Below are 21,520 nucleotides of genomic sequence, written 5' to 3'. Positions count from 1 at the left end.
ATGTGGTGGATTTCTGGAATTCAGTGCCTAAATTGCTGGTTGAGGCGGAATTGCTGAACTAATTTAGAAGGCACCTGGACCTGCATCTAAAGTGCTGTAACCTGCAAAATCCCACACTATCACTGCCTGGCACTGTTTGACTGAGTGGCAATAGTTTGGGCCAACCTATTACATCCTGAGCTCTCATTCCAGATTCCGGCATTGTACTAATCTTCATTCCGAGGCCTTGAACTTCAGTTGGCCCATGGGGGTCCATTACTGATGAGGGGCGGGGATGCCGATGACCTGCATTTGCATTGCCCAAAAATGCATCTAAGGCTTTCTTGCGATATTTTTCACTTGTGCCACCAAGGCGCATGTTAGCACAGAACCAAGGATTAGGATGGCTATACTCTGGCTGTGTGCCATGGTCACCTTTCTAAGGGGATATAATTGCTTGCTCAGTTGGGCAATGGTTAGTTTTACAACCATACCATTACAGTAATTGAATTTGGAAGCCTGTGTGTTAAAGATTGAATGCTAGACAGCAATCATTGGCACTGTCATACCTAAGTGCTGCTTAAGTGGATACGATTGTGTGACTAGTCTGACTCCAAACATGTCAATAGAGCTCAAACTGAACAGTTTCAGCTGAAATGGGGTCCTTCACTGAAATCTGCCAACCACTGTCATTCCAACCAGACCATACTGAAACCCGTGCCATGAACTCTTCTCTCCAGGCCTTCAAGGAAGCTTGTGGCCCCACTCCAGAAGGTTGCCTTGACTAACATAGCTATGATGACATTCCTGACATTGAATGGTGGCAAATGTGGCCCGCCACTGCTGAGGGGAGGGGGTGCCCACGACTTGTATTTGCACGGGCCGAAAATGTATCTACAGTTTTCTTGCAATATTTTTCACTTGTGCCACCAAACCTGCCCAGCACAAACAGGAGCGTAAAGTCCTGGCCGAAGAGAAAATAGTTAATCAGAGAATAAAGCAAACTGTTTTCTTTGGTCGCTGAATTGGAACTGGAAAGTTAAAGGTATTACTTCATAATCATTCTCAAAAGACTGAAGGGAAAAGCTCAGAGCAAAGGTATTGTGGTGTATCAAGCGACACCTGTTATACAGCTGTTGAAGATCCAAACAATATTTTATTCTATCCATGTGCATGAGAGAGAGAGCGAGAGACTGTTCAATGACCAAGTTTGTCTTACGTAGTCATACACTCAAGTATCCAATGTCGCATGACACAAACAGTACTAGACAATCATAATATCGATGCCTCATTAGAAGACCAGACCAATCTCTGGTTGAAATAAGTGCTTCTTTTGTAAAGCTAATCAAGTTTCTGCTGTGTCCATAATACAGCGACCATGTATCGTGTCAATGTGGACAAGTTCCCATTCGCAGTAATTAGCTCTCTATAACTCTAATCAAGTTTCTACTTTGCATACATTATCGTGATTGCATTTCTTTGTGTAGTTAAATTACTCTCTGGGCTTGAGCAGAGTTTGAATTACACTTGAGTTAAGTTTTTTTAATCATTTGAACACCTCACCCATGTGTCACCCTTATACTAAGCTCCCAGCTAGCTGTGAACTTATGTCCCCTTGAACGTATCTGTCTAATTGTCTAATCACTTACTGTACTTATGTACTCTTACAATAGTCTTGTTAAGACATGGACAGGCCTCAGTTAGATCCATTTTGGTTTTGAGCAGACACCTTTAATTTTTATTTAAATCATTTGATGACACCTGTGAGACATTTCGATCAATGTTTCTCCTCCTGTCCACATTACTTGCTATTATCTCTTAGCAGTACCAGATTTTGGGACTGGAAGTTATTTTGAAGGTTTTATAAAATTGTGGTCAGTACTTCTCCTGCAGTTGAATGTTAGACTCATGGTGCTTTAGTGGATTAGAATTGGACATTTCTCGTAGAGGTGCTGTCAGGTATTTTCATGCAGGGAGCAGGTTGCTTATCTTATGATAGTCGATTGGAGAAATAATGTTTCTAAGTCATTGGCTTTTTATTTGGCCCTCTGGTTTAGGGAATCCCAAATGATAGACCTGAATTACCCACATAGTTATTGCTATTATCCACTTAAGACATTAGCATTTTGTTTCTTTTAAGGAACTTGAGTTTCTTTTGAGTTTAATTTGTTGTACGTTTTGCTAAATTGGGATGGATGTAGGTGGTTTCTACTCTTGGCTATACTGCTGTCCTGTTAAAGCTATGATATGTCTTTTTTTTTAATTCATTCATTGGACGTGGGCATTGCTGGCTGGCCAGTCTTTATTATCCATTCCTAGTTGCCTGAGGGCTGTTGAGAGTAAACCACATTGCTGTAGGTTTGGAGTCACGTGTAGGCCAGACCAGGTAGCAACGGCAGATTTCCTTCCCTAAAGGACATTAGTGAACCAGATGGCTTTTCCGACAATCAACAATGGTTTCATAGTTATCATTAGATTCATAATTCCAGATTTTTTAAAATTGAATTCAAATTCCACCATCTGCCGTGGCAGGATTCGTACACAGATCCCCAGAACATTAATTGAGTTTCTGGATTAATAGTCTGGCGATTACACCAGTAGGCCATCATCTCATTTTGTGGAATAATGGTAAATTGTTGCTGAGAGAGTTTTAAATTGCAAATGTGAATAAATTAACTTTATCTTTGTTTAAGCTAACTTTCGCAAAGAGTTTTTACAATGTCAAAATTCACAAACCAATAGGCATTGCGATGAGCCTTATAATAAGCTACGTATTTATTTTAATTCTGTTTCTGCTCCTGTGATGAATGGGATGGATTAATGCTGCCAATGCAAATAAGATGAATAAAAGAGCGCACTGATACAATTATTGCCTCTGAAATATGGAGTAGAAAGTAGTATAACACAATATTAGAGTCATTTAACATTGGCTGCTAAGATTACTTTTGACATCTGTCCTATATGTAACCAGATTTCAAGTTAGTCAACTCCTGATACTCTAAAATGTTTTCAGAGTCATGAACTATGTAAGATATTCATTTTACTATTTTGGTTTGATAATTTACTTCTGGTGAGCCAATCTAAGTGACCTGTACCATTTATTATATATAAGTAACCTTTTAAAAGTAGTCTATGAATTATTAATAAACAACAAGGAATTAGTAACTCACTGAAAGATTTCATTGTCCTAAAATTGAGCTAGTTGCTTTGGAGAAAAGTAAGTTTGACAAAATTATCCCAAATGTCAATAATCATTGTGAATATTGTTATTTTTAAAGTTGAATTAGTTTGTTATTGTAAATTGCTAAAATCCATTTTCCCCCTCTACCACTTGAAAAACAATTAGTATACGATCCATTGAAGCATTCGCTGTGTATGTAACATTTTGATATTTTACACCCTTCTGATGTCAAATTCAGGTTGAAAAGCAGTAATTTTCAGACTTCCAGCATACTTTCCTGACTTGATAGCAGAAAACTCAGGCTGCAACCAAACTGCAATCCAATGGCTCAGAATTCTTGTGGCCAAGAAGAAATGGCTTAGCCATTGAAACTGTTATCCGTACTGCTTTTGAGACAAGGGGCGGGATGGGGAGGGACAGGTTGTTATTAGCACATTCCAGACAGCTTTGCAGCTGTAAAGTTGGTTTAGTTTTCCTTCAGAGGTGCCACTGGAGAGCTCAGCCAAAAGCAGCAACAACTTGCATTTAATTAGCACCTTTAACATTAGAAAAAAAACTTCCTAATATGCTTCATAGAACTGAGAAGAATCGAAATATGCATTGTAGTTGCCATGGCTGCTACACCAGGCTGGGGTAGCTTTTCAAGGTTGTCACTTTGATGAGCAGTTTGGCAAACCAATCCTCAGTACTGAGAACTAAGGGGAGGAGCTGGAGAGGTTGGAGCAGAATGTTTCCGACGGGTCTGAATCTGGAAAGTCAATGAGAGGCAAAAAAGGGAGCTGTGCTCTCTAAATTAGTGAACTTCAATTTTGCTGTTCTCCTTTATAAAATGAATTTGACACATTTCACAGGACAAATTTGTGTAATTTACTGTGTAACTGTGATGAGCTGCAGGGAACAGACAAATTTTGCTGTGGGATAGATTTTTGTTGTTTGTTCATCACAGTTTTTGAGTTTACTGTTGATATCATCTCCAGCAGACAGTTTCTGAGTTAATATTTCAAAATATAGAAAAGTCAGCATACATATGGAGTGGCACAAGGATGCCAGTAGCCTAATTTAACTGGAGTAAACTCTTTTTGTTTTGGATAGTAGGTTATCTGGAATACACATACAATAGGACTGGATAATGCTGAACTCGAGAGAATAATAGATATAGATTTGAAATTTGCAACAGTTATTGACAGTGGTTGGATTCTGATTTGCATTACTGGCATGCTGCTGGCTTAAAACATTGACCTGAACAGAAATAGATATTTAAAAGTGGCAACTATATTGAAAGAGGTGGAAAAAATGATCTAGGAGATTTAGCTGCAGAAGGGAAACGAGCATGAAGAACGGACGGTGCAGTTAGAAATTGGAGTTTGAGAGGAAAAGGCAGGAAGGTGGGCAGTGCAAGAGTGCTGACACTGCTATGAGCAGAAACCCGAATAAGACAGGATGTAGGAAGATGGGAAACGACACAGATTCAAGACCAAAAAGATTTGCTCTTGAATTAACAGCGTGGTGTTTCTTGTTGGCAGGTGACTTTGTGCAACATTCAACTCGGTTTTGTAAAACGTGAAGTTCCAACTTGGAGAGGGAGATGTCATTTTTGTTTTATTCAGATATGTCGACAGTAACATGTCAACATGGATAAAGGATTAGTTCGCTGATAGGAAGCAGAAGGTAGCTTTTTGGGTTGGCTAGCTGAATTATTTACAAATTATATCAATGACTTGGATGAAGGAACTAAAGGTATGATGGCTAACTTTGCCAATGACACCAAGATAGATAGGATAGTAAGTTGTTAAAAGGGGGTAAAAATTTGATTTGATTTATTATTGTCACATGCGGTGAAAAGTATTGTTTCTTGTGCGCTATGTAGACAAAACATACTGTTCATAGAGAAGGAAATGAGAGAGTGCAGAATGTAGTGTTACAATTGTAGCTAAGGTGTAGAGAAAAATCAAGGTAAGTCTGATGGCAGCAGGAAAGGAGCTGTTCTTGAGTCAGTTGGTACGTGACCTCAGACTTTTGTGCCTTTTTCCTAGTGGAAGAAGGCGAAAGAGAGAATATCCAGGGTGTGTTGGGTCCTTAATTATGCTGGTTGCTTTGCCAAGACAGAGCCATTGGATGGGAGGCTGGTTTGCATGATGGATTGGGCTACATTCGCAACCTTTTGTAGGCCTTTGTGGTCTTGGGCAGAGCAAGAGCCATACCAAGCTGTGATACAACCAAAAAGAATGCTTTCTATGTTGCATCTGTAAAATTTGGTGAGAGTTGTAGCTTACATGCCAAATTTTCTTAGTCTTCTGAGAAAGTAGAGGCCTTGGTGGGCTTTCTTAACTATGGTGTTGGCATGGTGGAACCAGGACAGGTTGTTGGTGATCTGGACATCTAAAAACTTGAAGCCGTTGATTCTTTCTACTTCATCCCCATTGGTGTAGACAGGGGCATATTCTCCTACACGCTTTCTGAAGTTGATGACAATTTCCTTCATTTTGTTACATTGAGGGAGAGATTATTGTTGTTACACCAGATCACAAGGTTCTCTATCTCATTACTGTACTCTGTCTCATCATTGTTTGAGACCCGACCCACTATTGTGGTGTCGTCAGCAAACATGAAAATTAAACTGGAGGGGAATTTGGCCACACAGTCACAGGTGTATAAGGAGTATAGTAGATGGTTGAGAACGCAGCCTCGTGGGGCACCGGTGTTGAGGATGATCGTGGAGGAGGTGTTGTTGCCTCTCCTTACTGTTTGTGGAAGTTCAGGATCCAGTTGCAAAGGGAGTTGCCAAGTTTGGGTTCGGAGTTTGGAGATGAGTTTTGTGGGAATAATGGTGTTAAAGGCTGAGTTGTAGTCAATAAATAGGTGTCTGACACGGGTGTCCTTGTTATCTAGGTGTTCCAGAGTTGAGTGTAGGGCCGGGGGTTGGTGTCTGCTGTGGACCTGTTGCGGTGGTAAGCAAACTGTAGTGGATCCAGGTAGTTCGGGAGGCTGGAATTGACTCGTGCCACGACTGACCTTTTGAAGCACTTCATAATGATGGATGTCAGAGCCACCGGCCGATAGTCATTAAGACACGCTGCTTGGTTTTTCTTCGGTACCGGGATGGTGGCTGACTTCTTGAAGCTGATAGGGACCCCAGATTGTTGTAAAGAGAGGTTGAAGATGTCTGTGAATACCTCCATCAGCTGATCCACGCAGAATCTGAGTGCTTATCCGGGTACCCTATCTGGGCCAGTCGCTTTCTGTGGCTTGACCTTCAAGAAAAATACTCTGATATCTGCAATGGTGACCCCAGATACCGGTTCACTCAGGGCTTCCAGTTGCTCAAAACGGGTGTAGAATGCATTGAGCTCATCAGGGAAGGGTGTGTTAGAGCTGGGGATTTTACGTGCCTCGCCTTGTAGCCTGCTACGTCTTGCAGACCATGCCGTACTCAATGTGGCTAGCCTGGGACTCGAGCTTGGTCCCATCAAAGATGTCCTTTGGCATCTTTGATAGATCTCCTTAGATCATGTCTGGCTTTCTTGTATAGGTCGGTGTTGCTTGAAACTGAGTCTACAAAGGGGAAATAGCCAGTTTAAGTGAATGGGCAAGTATTTGACAGCTGTAGTATAAATGTGGTAAAATGTGAACTTGTCCACTTTGGCAGAAAGAATAGAAAAGTAGTATATTATTTAAACAGAGAGAGATTGCAGAACTGACTGATGCAGAGGGCCTGTGTGCCCTGGTATACAAATTGCACAAAGTTAGCATGCAGGTATAGCAAGTGATTGGGAAGGCAAGTGGAATGTTGTTTATTTCAAGGTGGGGGGGGGGGGGGGGGCGGTGAAAATATAACAGTGGGGAAGTTTTACTGCTGCTGTTCAGGGCCTTGGTGAGACCAATTGTGAAGTACTGCGTACAGCTTTGGTCTCTTTATTGAAAAATAATATAATTGCATTAAAAACAGTTCAGAGAAGGTTCACCCAACTCATTCTTGGGCTGAAGGATTTATTTTGTGGAGGAAGATTAAACATGTTGGGCTTATTTCCATTAGAATTTAGAAGAATGAGAGGTGAACTTACTGAAACACATCAGATCCTGAGGGAACTTGATCATTTGAAAACTGGGCAGATGTTTCCCTCGTGAGAGAAACTGGAACCAGGGCTCACGGCTTATAAATAAGAGGCCTCCTTTTTAAGGCAGAGATGAGAAAATAGTTTTTTTTTCCCCCACAGGGTGTTGTTATTCTTCCACAGAAAGCAATGGAGGCTGCCAGGTCTTTGAATTTATTCGAGGCTGAGTTAGGTAGATTTTTGAAATACAAGGGAGTTGAGGATATAGGGGTCAGACAGGAAGCTCTGACACCCCAGTCAGAAAATCAATGATCTTATTGAATAGTGGAGCAGCTCTGGGGGCTGATTGGGCTTAGAATCAGTAGTAAGCCAACGTTCCTGTGTAAGAAAAGCAAATGGTTGGTTACCTATTGTCAGTAAACAGAAAATATTATATTTTTGAGTGTTGATGTAGTGAGCAATTATTTTGCCTGTTGTGCTTCTCATTAATGCTTGGAGCTTGCAAACAAAAATTAAAGAACCTGGAAGAGTCTGTTTGGTGTTCACAGACTTGATTGTTGATTTGTAACACATTGGAAGTTTTAGTTAGAGAATGAAAACATAACAGATTACTGTATGTATGTCACCAAATGTTAAGTGAGACATAAGTTCAGACAATTTAAGAAATTGCTTACTTGATTATGCATATAAAGCACTTGCAGCTGAACAGATGTGCTGCTTTTAAGCATACCAATGTGGCATCACGGGGTGAGAAATGTCCCACAAGCAAGCTTTTTATCAAGCCACCTATTCAGCCCAAATAAAGTTAATCTCAACTGGAGCAACTTAGCAGGACTCAGAAGGTGGAGAACAATATGATCAATTAATCTACTTTGTATCTAAGTGTTTGGCTCTGGAGTAATATTACTGATGAAAGCAATTCCATTAATACCCTGAACTTGATTATCTCATCCTCTTGGTGTATGTATTTTTCCAGTGGCAATAGTTTCTTCTTCCTTTCAAAGTGTTCTCATGTTCAGCATTGTGTTTCCATGTTTATGTGATAGTGTTTTGTAATTTACATTTTTATTTTTCTTACTTTCTTAGTCAAAATATGACATTGGAAGATTACTGGCGTCACACAATATAGCTTGTAACTGTTGAAAGGATTCCAGGAAAATAAATATGTTACTCAAGAGAAATTGATCATTTTATAAAACAATCAAATGCCCAAGCTAAAATGATATTTAACTGCCTTTTAAAAAGCCATGATTCTGCTTTGTGTTTTTTTTTATGTGTTCTATAGTCTTAATAGCTGTAGGATGGTTTGATGGAATTTTATGGGTATTTATTTTGTATAGGGGCTGAGTGAGATTTAGTTGCTTCTGTATTCTGATTTGTGCATTTAATGTGATAGATCATAAATTTGATTTGGTTATTTACCATTTGGGGTGATTGTATCATTGTATTTTCATTAGCGTGGTGATTTTAACAGCATACCATCTAATCCATCCTATGATGTTTGCAATTTTCAGGAATTGTCCTTGTTTACAGTACAGTGACATATTAGAATAATGTGTCCTCTGCTTCCCTGTTATTCTTCCCAGTTTCATTCCATGTGGCCCTGCCAAAAGACAAGTGTTGCTTGGGTGTAAGCCAGAGACTATTGAAAGATGTCAAGGCCATGCTTTTTCTGCTGGTGGTTAGTCAAAGATGTCTTGTGACAGTTCATCAACTTTTCATGAGGTCTCTTTTAGATTCTAAGATGCTTTTGTTTTGCTTATAATTGAGGAAACATAGACTTGTCCAGAACATAAATAGCTTTCCTGTGCACATGTTCATCTAGCTGTATCCATTGTTGACTTAATATGCAGTTATGATAACCACTGAGAATCTGTGGCACAACTTAATAGAATTGGCTTTGTGCAAGCAAAAGACCACAGATCAAAAGTTCATGAAATACGAGTTGCCTTAATGTTTTATTTGTTTAGCCTGCAAAACTTGTGTTGAGAAAAGTATATTGCAAAGGAAGTTTGTTAAGCATGATCTTCATTCACAAAGTAGGTCTTTATGTCAAATTCAAGTGAAGTAACTAATGCATTGTATTATATGCAATGTATCTTGAGTAGTATTCTGGAAATGACTCTTATTTTATAAAAGTCTGTTTAAAAACTCAGCAGGGATATTAGTGTAGTATCAATACTGATGGCATTGTTGTATTGTGCCAATACAAATATCAAATAAATAACGAACAGTGGCAACAGGTATATTCTCAGCTCTAGTTTGTTTTAGCACTGCTTGTAGAATTCCAGGTATTTTACCCTTTGATTTAGGACCAATGTGATCTATCTAATAAATCTGTGCCATAAACAACATTTTCTACACTTGTCCTTCAAATTCAGAAAATCACAAGCCGAGATAAATAGGTTGCTAATGGTAAGTAATTTTAATTTTAAAAATTGCAATTCACAGAGCATCAAAAAATACAACAAAAGAAAGTCAACAGAAATGAGACACCAAATTTTGGACAATTTAATGGACTTTTTTGATCTAATTTATCGTATTTAAGTAATTGTTCAGCTCATTCTGTCTGACTTCTGGCACTACTCTCTCCTCCGCTTGGAGCAGTCAGTTCTTTTCAACATATGATTGACTTTCAGCTTTTCTTTTATATAGGGAATTACATTAACTAGCAGTGAGATTGCTGGATTCTGTAACAATTTCTTCGTAGAACCCATTGAATCCCTGCAGTGCAGAAGGAAGCCATTTGGCCCTTCGAGTCTGTACCAAGCACAGTCCCACCCAGGCCCTATTCCCGTAACCCCACATATTTACCGTCATGTTCCTCCAATACTAGGGTCAATTTAGCACGGCCAATTTAACTCACTTGCACACCTTTGAACTGTGGGAGGAAACAGGAGCACCCGGAAGAAGCCCATGCAGACACGGAGAGAATGTGCAAACTCCACACAGACAGTGACCCAAGGCTGGAATTGCACCTGGGTCCCTGGTGCTGTGAGGCAGCAGTGCTGACAACTGTGCCACCGTGCTGCCCCAGTTGCTCCTAACAGGAAATCAACACCGATTCAGAATGCTGAACAGTAACTTTGAAAAGTCACTTTTTGGGCTTTCAATATTGGATTCCCTGGTACTTGTGTTACAGGATAGATTGTAAGCATTTTCCAACCAATTATAATGACATCTCAATTGCATGAGGATGCCTTAATGTGGTGATTGGGGAATATGTCTTGTCAGCCCATCTGCTGACTACATTATTCCAAAAGACTAAGCTGCTGTCAGATGTTTAGGTATCTAGAAACTAGCTGCACAGTAAAAACAGCGATGGAGTCTGCGCATAGTCCTCGTTTCTGGCAATGACTCCAGATTATCAGGACTATAAGGATAATTACTGGTCCAAAATCAAAGGGAAAATACTATAGCAAACACTGAGAATATGCCGGTTGCAGCTGTTTGTTATTCATTTTCTATTACTGTTGGTGCAGCACAACAATGCCATCAGTAATGATACTACACTAACATCTCATGTTGTGGGTTTATTGTGTTACTTCTTGTCAAATCAAAGGTGGATTGTGAACCTTGCTGCACCTTACTAGCAAAATTTTCAAGGTTACCCATCGACAGGATTCTGCTCATAGTACATTGCACAACATTATTTCATGTACTTTATATTTTGAGAAGCAATTGGCTAGTTATTTAGTTCACTTCTGACACAGTAACAATTAAAGACTAGAAGATCTGACCCAAACCAACTTTTCTAGCACCACTCCTGCAGTCAAAGAATCAAAGGTATTCAGTTCGGATTGCAAAGGGATCATCTCTAATTGACAAATGTTTCTGAAGATCATGTAATTAAGTGAGTAGCTCATATACACCTCAGTTCATTCTGGTGCAGAAAAAGCATCTTGTGAATCAGTCTCCTCTAGTACATGCCTGCCTCAATCAGTTTTAGGGTATCCAGGCCGAATTAGGGGAGAGTGAGTAAGGCAAGCCTTGAGAATTCAGTTGATGGTAGCCTTGTCAGAAATGAAGGACGCTTCACACCTAATGTTTATTTCTCCTTTAACCGAGTGTCTTCCAATAGCAAATCTGGCACAGTCAGACCTAAGTTGACCAGCCCTGGCAAAAGTTCAGGGAGTAACAGAGCTTGCCAAGAAGCAGGCTTGCCTCAGGGATCATTCCCCATCTGTGCTGCCTCTTTAAACATTCAACGTCCCTGGAGGCTCAAAACCAACTGCTTGATTACATTTTTTTTTACAACAAAAATTTTTGTGGTTGAGTTGTAGAAGCTGTGGCCTATAGTAGAACCTTGTTATAATAAACTCTGTTATTGCAAACTTTGTTCCCCTGTCCCCCCATGGTTCTGCGTAAAGCTCCATTACAGTCAAGAGAGAACTTCAAACCTCAATTACATGAATCCATGATTAGAACTGATATTTCCCTGGTCCCCACAAGTTTATAATGATGAGATTCAGTTGTTTCTCAATGAGGTGTTTTGCTAATAGCTGTTATTATTATATTGTTGTAATTTGGCAATTATTGGCTCCAGTTTTTAACTCAGTTGTTCCAAGAAATGCAGTCACTATGAAAGGATGCAATTTTTACTGTGACTAGAATAATATGTATATCAAAGTGTTGATACTAAATCCAACCAGGAATATTTTTCAAGACTTTCAGGAAACTATACAAATATTTTCTGAAAATATATTAACTGAAAATTCAATCTTTTGTTGAGTAAGGGTTTATTATTCAAGTTTTATTTTATAACTTGATAGCAGCATATAAATGTTTACACCACTCAAGACAATGTTTTATTAAGTAGTTACTACAGGGTTATAAATTACAGAAACCTTTACATCAAAATTGTTTACAATACCAGATTCAAATATGTATCAAGTATCTAGTACACTGTAAACTCTCCAGTCCGGGATTTTGCAATTTTCTGGATTATAGAATGATATTAGGATGGCTAACCGGATGTGTGAGAACTAGAATAACAGGAGATATATTTACTTAAAAACATAAAACTGTGATAAAATGTTACGAAGCAGGAATAAAACTTGTTTTATTTATCTAAATATTGTAACTTCCATGAAGGCAAAATACTCTGGATGCTGGAATCTGAAACAAAAACAGAAAATGCTGAAGAAACTTAGCAGGTTTGACAACATAGGGCTAACGTTTTAAGTGTGGATGACCCTTTGGCTTGAAACGTTGGCTCTATTCTTTCTCCACAGATGCCGTCAGACCTGCTGAGTTTCTCCAGCATTTTCTGTTATCTTCTATGTTACTTTTCCCAAATTACTTCACTGTCATGGCCATTATTTTAGTGAGGGTTTGCTCAAAAGATTTTTTGGACAACTGGTATTTCTGATTAGTAAAATTTCCGGGTTGGATAGCTAACAATGTGTAGCATGTTAAAGCATTCATAAATACTAATATTGATAAACTTTTGTATTATGTTGGATAAAAATCAGATCTTTCATACACATGTTGTGATTTAAAGTTTGAGTCGTAAATGACTTTCTCTTTAATTGCCGGGCTCTCTTGTAGGAAAGAATTATAGAACGTCTCAAGGAGCAACGTGAAAGAGATGATCGTGAAAGATTGGAAGAGGTTGAGTCGTATAAAAAAGAAAATAAGGACCTTAAAGAGAAGATTAACAATTTGCAAGCTGAGCTAGCAGAAAAAGAGGTTAGTAACCTGAGGTTATAATTTGTGTTTCAGTAGTTGTCATGTAGCCTTTTTACAATAGTTTAAGTATTGTGGTTATAATAAAACCATCAGTCTTCACTAGCACTACCCCAGGATTGATACTAACTTCTGGTGCCCCTGCATGCACAGTTGAAAGCAGAAATCAATGATTTCTTGATTCTGCCACAGGATGTGTCACTGAAGTCCCCACAGATGGAAATAAATTAGAATTCACTGTTTTAACGTGAACTTGGACTTTTAATGCTGTTGGCCTCACTGTAACTGTTTTGAAAAAGTTGAGCCTTGTTGATGAGGTGTAAGTAGATTTTTACAACATATAGAAACATAGAAAATAGATGCAGGAGTAGGCCATTTGGCCCTTTGAGCCTGCTCCACCATGATATTGATCATGGCTGATCATCAAATTCAATATCCTGATCCTATGTTCTCTCTTTCTCTCTCCACCCCCCCCCCACAATCTCTTGGCCTCTTTAACCCCAAGAACCAAATCTAATTTCTTCTTGAAATATAACATCATACATTTTTGCTGAACAACCTCCCTGACTTTGAGGAACTAATTTTACATTTATGCAATGACAAACTTATCAAATCCATTCCAAAGCCTGCATTAAAAGAAAATCTGATATTTCAGTTTCTATCTTAAACCTATTTGCATATCTCAATCTTGATTTTACTTTCTGTAAGATTATAGAAAGTGAATGATGAGACCCGTTTTTACCAACTGGTTTGCTGTTTATGATGATTTTTAAATGAGATTGGCTGTTTAGCCTGCTTGCTGGTATTACTGTTGTTGGATATGGGAGATCCACTAAAACGGATGCCAAACTGAAATGAACATCGGAATAGTGAAATCCCTGCTATGGAGTTTACTAAATCTTTGTCGGCAGTTTTCTTTGAGGTCAGCAGTGAGCACCATCACTTCATCTCCAAATGCAAAATCCGTGCATATGGGTAAAATCTTGTTTTTAAAGATAAACTTTAAATGCAGCACTTGCCAGAAGCACTTCTGCTGTGTTGAGTGAAAATTTTAGAAAATGAAATATTGGTAAACTTTATCATCCCAGTACAAAAGGAATCCCATTCAGCCCATCGAGTCTACCTGACTCTCTGAAAGAGCCCACCCCCAACCATCGTTTCCTGCAACCCTATATCTTTACCATGGCCAAAGCATCTAACTTGCATGTCTTTGGACTGTGGGAGGAAACCCAGCACATGGAGGAAACCCACGCAGACACTGGGAGAACGTGCAGACACTCAAGGCCAGAATCGAATCCAGGTCGCTAGTGCTGTGAGGCAGGAGTGATTAACATAATTTAATTACGATCCACTTCAACTGATCAAACTTTCCGTAATACTTTATAAGGGTTCAAAAATTTTACTCCACTTAGTTGGAATCTACACTGAAAGGAAGTGAAAATCAGAGAATCAGGGCTAAAGTATTGTTGCCTTTCCTCATTATCACTTCCTTCAAATGCAGTTTTGACACTACGAACCCAATCCTATGGAGTTCGGTGTAAAACTATTCATAATTATTAATTTAAAAGAAAAATCATTTAAAGACATACATCCAGAATTGAATAGTATTAAAGAATACACCTGAAAAATAATTTCTGACTGTAATCTATAGGACATTACTTTCAATGATAATTATTTGTTTTCTCTCAGTCTAGTTTGATTGACTTGAAGGAACATGCATCCTCATTGGCTTCAACAGGTCTAAAGAAAGATTCTAAATTAAAAACTCTAGAAATAGCCATAGAGCAAAAGAAAGAAGAATGTAGTAAGTTGGAAGCACAATTAAAGAAGGTAAGTGTTAAGTTGTGGGGGGGAGGATTTTTTCTTGGTTAGTATTTGTATGCACTGGTGCTAATCTGAAATTTTTTTCATGATTTAATCTCGGATCACTGAAGCATTCCTGCTAGGATTTAATCAAAAAAATTAAGACCTAGACATTGAATCAGTATGGGTCACATGTCTTAAAGACCTTGAATTTCTTCCCCTCCCCCCAAATATATCACATTAACCAAATATTAAGATTGTCCTTGCTTTTAAGGTAGCAGCAACTATCTACATTTTCACTTATATTTTGTTTGATTCTGAAAGAAGTGGAATATGTACTTTTTCTATGTAAGGTACCTTTCTTTCATTCAGGATTCCTTGTAACTTACTCGCTACTTTGCTCAGAGGAGCTCTTCCTCAGGTTTCTCGCACTTCTTTTCCTGAGGGAAGGAGACTTTTTCCCCCAAGATTTTCAATATATAATTAAAGAGATTTTGAATTGTTTGTCCTTTCCATGATTAATTAGACAAGATTTTTGCTTTGTCTTTTGCTTTTGAACGTGTTTATTCAGAATGTCAAAACTTATTGCAAGAAGAAAAATAGTTTTGATAAGTTAATGTGCAGCAAATTTCCAAATAACTTGATAATTATACTTTTGCAGGCAAAAACTCCAAATCTCATGTGATCTCCACATGGTGTATACATAGTTATATTACAAGTCTTGACTCACTGATTATTCATGACATATAGAGTTTCTGAATTTCATCTAGTGATAGACCTAAGAGCATGCAGATTACCTTTCAGAAATATAAATTTATTGGATGAAATTACAAATTATTTGTAACCTGGAATGAAACCTAATGAATGTCATTTTAATGCAAGGTTTCAATTATAATTTTGGAAATTCTCCAATAAATATTTAATAAAAGGATTGCTACAGACATTGATGAATATTCAAAATAGTTCAAACTGAAAGGAATCCTTGAAATGCAGGTGTGTGATAGGTTTGAAAATAAAATCTGATTTTTTCCTAATTACTATGTTCAGTTGTTTCTCTTGCAGTTTGTTTTAATATAATGTGTTCAATGATTTAATGTGGATGCTGTAATTGAGTTAAATCATCAAATATGCATCTCCAGCTCACTTATTCATGTAGCTCTTAGAACCTCAGGGGAGAGTGAGGTCACCCGTAACTGGTTAGACAAGTCATTTTCCAGAAAGCAACTGATAATAGGTTTCTTTACAGTCATGGTTTCGTATTATGCTTGTTCTCGTTCTCTCTCCCTCTCTTTCTTTCTCCCAAGCCCTGATCTAACCAGATTCCTCTGTGAAGATATTATTGTTCCTTTTATAGAATAGCACTTAATGCGTGTTTATGCAATGATTTTGTGGAGCTGAACGCTGCTTGGTCATTAGTTGATACTCAGATACCTTAAATAGCTTTTAGTCTCCTTTTTGCTATGTCATAGCATATGGAAGTATCTTTTACATCACTAAAAATTGCCTCCTCTTGACCAGCCTGTGCAAAACAATGGATGACCTCGTCAGAAGTTGTGCCATTCAGAATAGGGAGGATAGTCTCTGAGCATATGGGAATTAAGAAATGCTGAAGGAGGAGAACATTAAAACCTAAATTCTGTTTAGTTTTGATCTCCAAAATGTCTAACCTAATCCCAACATTAAAATAATTTGCTTCTTCCCTGTTGAAAGAATGAATTTCCCCCCTCTAATGTGATTCTGTGGATTTTCAAGAGGCAAATTGGATTCTGAACATGTTGGGGTGAGACTCTCCTTTTGATGCAAAATGCAGTTTTTAACGGCTGTAATTGACAGAAGTTGCATTCTCAGAAATTACATGTTCTGAAATTGCACATTCCTACAATTTCTTTAGCAGGCGACTAATTGCAGAGAGCACCATGCATTCTCTCATTGCTCATGAAAAGAGGAACTTTCAGACCATACAATTTTATTTAAAGTAAACATCGCAAAGATCCACAATACTTCGCAATTTCTTGCTTGCTGGAATCCAAGCTGATTGTTATCAAAACAGGCAAAGTACAAAGAGAGAGGTTGTGGAACAACAACCGAAACATGTGAATTTTCACGTAAACACTTGGCAAATGCTCATTTACAAAATGGAAGAGAAAATAACATATACAAGCAAACTATTTTCAATCTGCCCTGGAAGAAACCTTGGAAAGCTGAATAACATTCACCTATAACATAGGAATCACTGCTGCAGATTTTCAGTGAAGTGATACTTATCTTTAGAAATGTAAAATAATGTGATGATAAGCATTCCATTGGCCCTGTGATTTTTGCTGGCTCCCTTTGTGATGTAATTTAGTTTATTTTGGCTGAAAATCATGTAGACAGAATCCAAATGTCTGCTGTTTGATGTTTTATTATTGTTGGTTTTCTGCTCAATTATGAGCATTTTTAAAGAAAATCCCTATTCAAATGGCCAGTTGATCTTTTTAAATAATATATATGTTAATTAAGTACTGTTGAACTTACCCAGAAAGAACAGCCTGTAATTGGAATGTCAAAACACACAAATAGAATAAAATACAAAATACATTAACCTGGATGAGAAACCTCTTCAAATAATTTTGTGGTTACTGAACAGATTGGATTTCAGAAAGTCCTTCTCACATATCAAGTGGCTTCTGTAGCAATTTGTTATCAAAAGTAACCTCTTGAAAGAAATCATGTGGAGCATAGAGGGCCTGCTTAATTTTTTTTTCAACTACTTTTAATAGAGCTGTCATCACATGGCATCCATTTTTCTCCATTGCCGCCACTGCCCCCACACCACCCTAAGGAAAAAGGATGGCGCAAGTTAGAAAATGTCCGAGCAACTTGTCTAATCATTAGTTAGACTGTCATTAAAATAGTTTTGTATCTTTTGTTTAAAATTAGATGAAATTTAAATTTCTTCCTGCACAGCATTCCGTGACTGTATAGCGTTAATTTCGAAAGTTCTGCCTCCACTTGCATTTTCGGAAAAATCAGATTTTCTTAAGGCAACAAAGCCTGAATGTTGTCATTATCACTCTTGCAACTCTTAATATAATCTAGAAACTATAACACTTGTTGTTTTTTTAAAAAAGCAGCAAATATTACAGATAAATGATTAGTATGGGCATACAGATTTTGAAATCTTTGAAGGCTGAAACTGGTGTGTACTGTTTTTTATACTATACACAATATGGTTACATTTACATCATTTTGTTGGCTCAGTTAAAGCTATAAAAGGTTTGATAATCATATTTAACAACATTTATGCCATAACCAGACATAGTTTATTGCTTAAAGTAATTACATTCATTTGCTTTTTTTATGTTATGGAAGGAAAGTTACTTATTATCCAAATCGTACCACTCTCCATCTCCAACCCCTCCCCCCTTTCCCGCTCCACCACCCCCAGACTCTGGCAGTACAGTTCTGGGGCTGCTATTATGTTATGAATTTTCCTTGTGCCATTCCTCTAAGTGTACCACAGTAGTACCAATACTGCAATGATATTTGTAAAAATGCATCCTACAGTTGAATTCGCAGCATTTGATCTTTTAAAATGTTCTCTGTCAGTGTCCTGGATACCGGCTGAACACTTGTAAAAGTTATTAGAAAAGGCAATTCTAAATCAGAAAGTATTAGCACGCCAAAGAGCATAAATCATGGTCCCATGCATGTGCTTGACAGTGCTTGCACTGAACATTTCCCATTCCCCACAGTGGAGTGAATGGCAATATGGCCATATATTTTGCAATTGCACTGATATTTATATATATATAGACAGAAGCAGTGCTATAATAATGAGGGTGAGCTGTTTAATGCAGACCTTTAGACTGAAAATAATGGTGAAATGTATTCTATTAAAATTTCAAATGATGTATTATGACTCATTTTGTGAACCTGTATTGTTACAATGCTGGTGCAAATGTAACAAAAGATTTATCAGAAGAATAACATAAACTTGGCTTTTAATTGTGCAGTAAACCAAAATTGACATATTTTACCATAAACTCTGCAGTCCTGTTTGTTACAATCCTGACATCTCCTTTGCTGAGCGAATGTGCCACTGAATATTCACCAAACTAATTTCGTTTCTGCAAGAAATCATGATGTTGTCTGTTAAACATTGCAAATTTTATAATATGCAGTTTTGTTCTGAAATGCCCATGATAATAGAATCCTATTGTTCTATAGAGCTGACCTGTCAAAATGGACCTTCCCATTCGAAGAGCTGTCCATTTGACTTTTGGAGAGCTATAAAATGTAGACTTTAAGTATCCAAATTGAATGAATGCACTAACATTTTGAAGAAGTAGTGTGTTGATGACGAATTCCAAAGTTAATCAGGTTAAGGACAATCAACATCTATTGTTGTCCTGCCAAGATTGCACTTCCTTTGAAATCTTTTAAATAAATTACCTTTGCATTAAAAATAATATACTTCAAATTTAATAACCCGATTTAATCAAGCTTATCTCCATAACCAACTTTGAAGCCTTCTGATTAATTATAACCTTTATAAACCAATGGTACTTTTAGTGATTCATCACTTGAACAGAACACTTAAATGTATCATTAGTGGTGGGAAGCTTGGTTTATTTCATGGAATATTTAACTCTGGGAGGAGAAAAAAGGAAAGTAACACTAACCTAAAAATTCTTACTCCAGCTATTCTTTTTATGAGCCAAAAACAACATTTATGTTTCCTTAGTGCCTCTCGCTTTCACTGTGGAATGTTTGGAAACTTAAATTTCTACTTTTAAGAGACATTTTCTGTGTAAATTCATTGGATTTGTTGAGCTAATGCTGTTTTCCTGAATCTTTCCTTCTTCCTGTCTGTGCTTCATTCCTCCCCAACTTTGCAATGTAGCAAGCTGAGCAGTTGTTCAATCAGATGTACATACCAGTAAGTGGTTCTAAAATGCCCTCTGTAACATTTGAAAGCATGAGGACCCATTGACCTAATATTGTGCTTATACTGAAGTGCAGCTCCGCAAACATTTCAAATGATTGCAATTTTCAGTCATACTGGAATAAGGAAGCTATGTAGACTTCAAGGTGTTGCATTGTTGATGCTTAAGTGATAACTAATTCGAAACTGGCATAGTGAAACCATGGTATTGTTTTTTGTGGTATTACCTTTAAGTCTACAAAGCCTTGGCAGACTGACAGTTTATGCACAGACCAAATTTAGTTACATTTTGGCATGCCCTAATATTTTCAACTTGTTAGGATGAGATAATTGGCAAATTGGTAACACTGGCAAGTTTTATAGTGAAGGTTTACATTCAAAATTCTTGTCAATGAAATCCTTGATTGTCATGAAGAACCATAATGGAGAACACAGACACCTTTTGTTCTGTGCCTAGACTGTTGTCAGACATAGGAATTCATTGCAGAATTGGGAGCACTTAGAGGGTTAACTTCTTATAATCAAATTAAATTACTTCAAGTTTGCATGTTTCAGTTACTTTGTTTTCAGTCACTTAAACTCCTGTTCTTCTGCACTTGACTGATTTATTTTTGTCCAGAATTATTCAGAACCCTAATATTTTAAGTAGCTAATTTTGTCCATCAGCTTCAAAGATTCGTATTTACTTTTCTTGCTGCTTTTGTGAAGTTCATGTGCAAATTTGTGAATGCTATACAAATGTCACTGTTTTTAAGGTTCTTGTAAATTTAGATTTTGATTCTTGTACGTCTGGGCATGTGCTTTCTCATAAACGTACAACATCTTTTGAGATTAGACAATAATTGAAGAATTAACTTAAGTCAATTAATTCTTAAACCGAATCCATGTACTGCTGGCATCTGAATGGACTAGTATATGTTAACTATGCTCTCTTGAGATTCAGATCATGGAATTAATACTGTTAACAGTAACTCGTTTCATTGTGTTCATTACCTTTTGGAAAGCTGGTCAATCTGCTTTTCTTCATCCTGCCATTCTAATATAAATAAAGGACAATAAATGAAGAACACTTCAATGCTGAACCCAGACGTTAAGATGTTTTATTGCTGTCGTGTCGGTAGTGCCACAAAACCTATTTGCATTTTCTTTTCTGGATTTATTTCAGTTGTATTTAAATTGCTAATGAATGATGAATTTGTTCTCATCTCTCTCTCAATCAGTTACTACATACTTAATAAATAAGAGGTAATAAACCACTGGTTTTAATGGCATATGTTTAGATAACTCTGAATGATAACACGCAACAGAATGTTGCTTAGCTTGGCAGTACAATTTACAACAGAATCAAGTTTACTGAAAAAATGCATACAATTACTAACAGTGCTCCTAAATTATCCTCCTTTTTAGAAATATGTTGAACAAAGCCCAGCAGTTTCTAATTGACGCATAAAAATAAAGTAACTAACAACACTTTATTGGATGGTGCACTTAACCTTTTGGTCATTTTAGCATCTAAAACAATTTAATAAACAAAAAATCACCACAAAGTAATTTAGCTTCCTCAGAAGAATAATGCTGTACTTTTCTCATCCTGTAAGTTGCAATTTTGTTTTGATTTGATTTCTGTTCTCATTCTTAATTGCCTTGTTTTGTCTTACGTGCTTGATTTTATTTTCAAGATACCAATTAGGAATTATGAGGAACATAGGGTAGGCCAAATATTGAAGTGCTTTTTTTTGTTTTGGTTTCATTATTTTGTGTGTGCTTGTTTGAAGTCTAAAGTACCAAAGAAATTTGGCTGCAAATTTTACTGCACTGTCATTCATAGTATTCAAGTCCCCATCCAAGATAATGTATTTGAATTTTCTTATGCTCTACTTTAAAGCA

At 37.3% G+C, this 21,520-nt stretch overlaps 1 protein-coding gene across 3 annotated transcripts in view; it reads left to right on the top strand.

Moving 5' to 3' along the window:
• Positions 1 to 21,520, top strand: part of LOC145337821 (ERC protein 2) — a 731,415-nt gene that overhangs the window by 348,804 nt on the left and 361,091 nt on the right. For all 3 annotated transcript variants that reach the window (XM_080182675.1, XM_080182674.1, XM_080182676.1), the window contains 2 exons: positions 12,763 to 12,903; positions 14,590 to 14,730. In XM_080182675.1, coding sequence (XP_080038801.1) covers positions 12,763 to 12,903; positions 14,590 to 14,730 — 282 coding nt within the window. The remainder of the gene's footprint in view (positions 1 to 12,762; positions 12,904 to 14,589; positions 14,731 to 21,520) is intronic.

Source organism: Carcharhinus amblyrhynchos, chromosome 3 (genome assembly GCF_965287045.1).
Source record: "Carcharhinus amblyrhynchos chromosome 3, sCarAmb.v2.hapA, whole genome shotgun sequence".
Classification (NCBI taxonomy): domain Eukaryota; kingdom Metazoa; phylum Chordata; class Chondrichthyes; order Carcharhiniformes; family Carcharhinidae; genus Carcharhinus; species Carcharhinus amblyrhynchos.
Note: the sequence above shows the minus strand (reverse complement) of the source record. Positions and strands in the feature narration are given on the sequence as shown.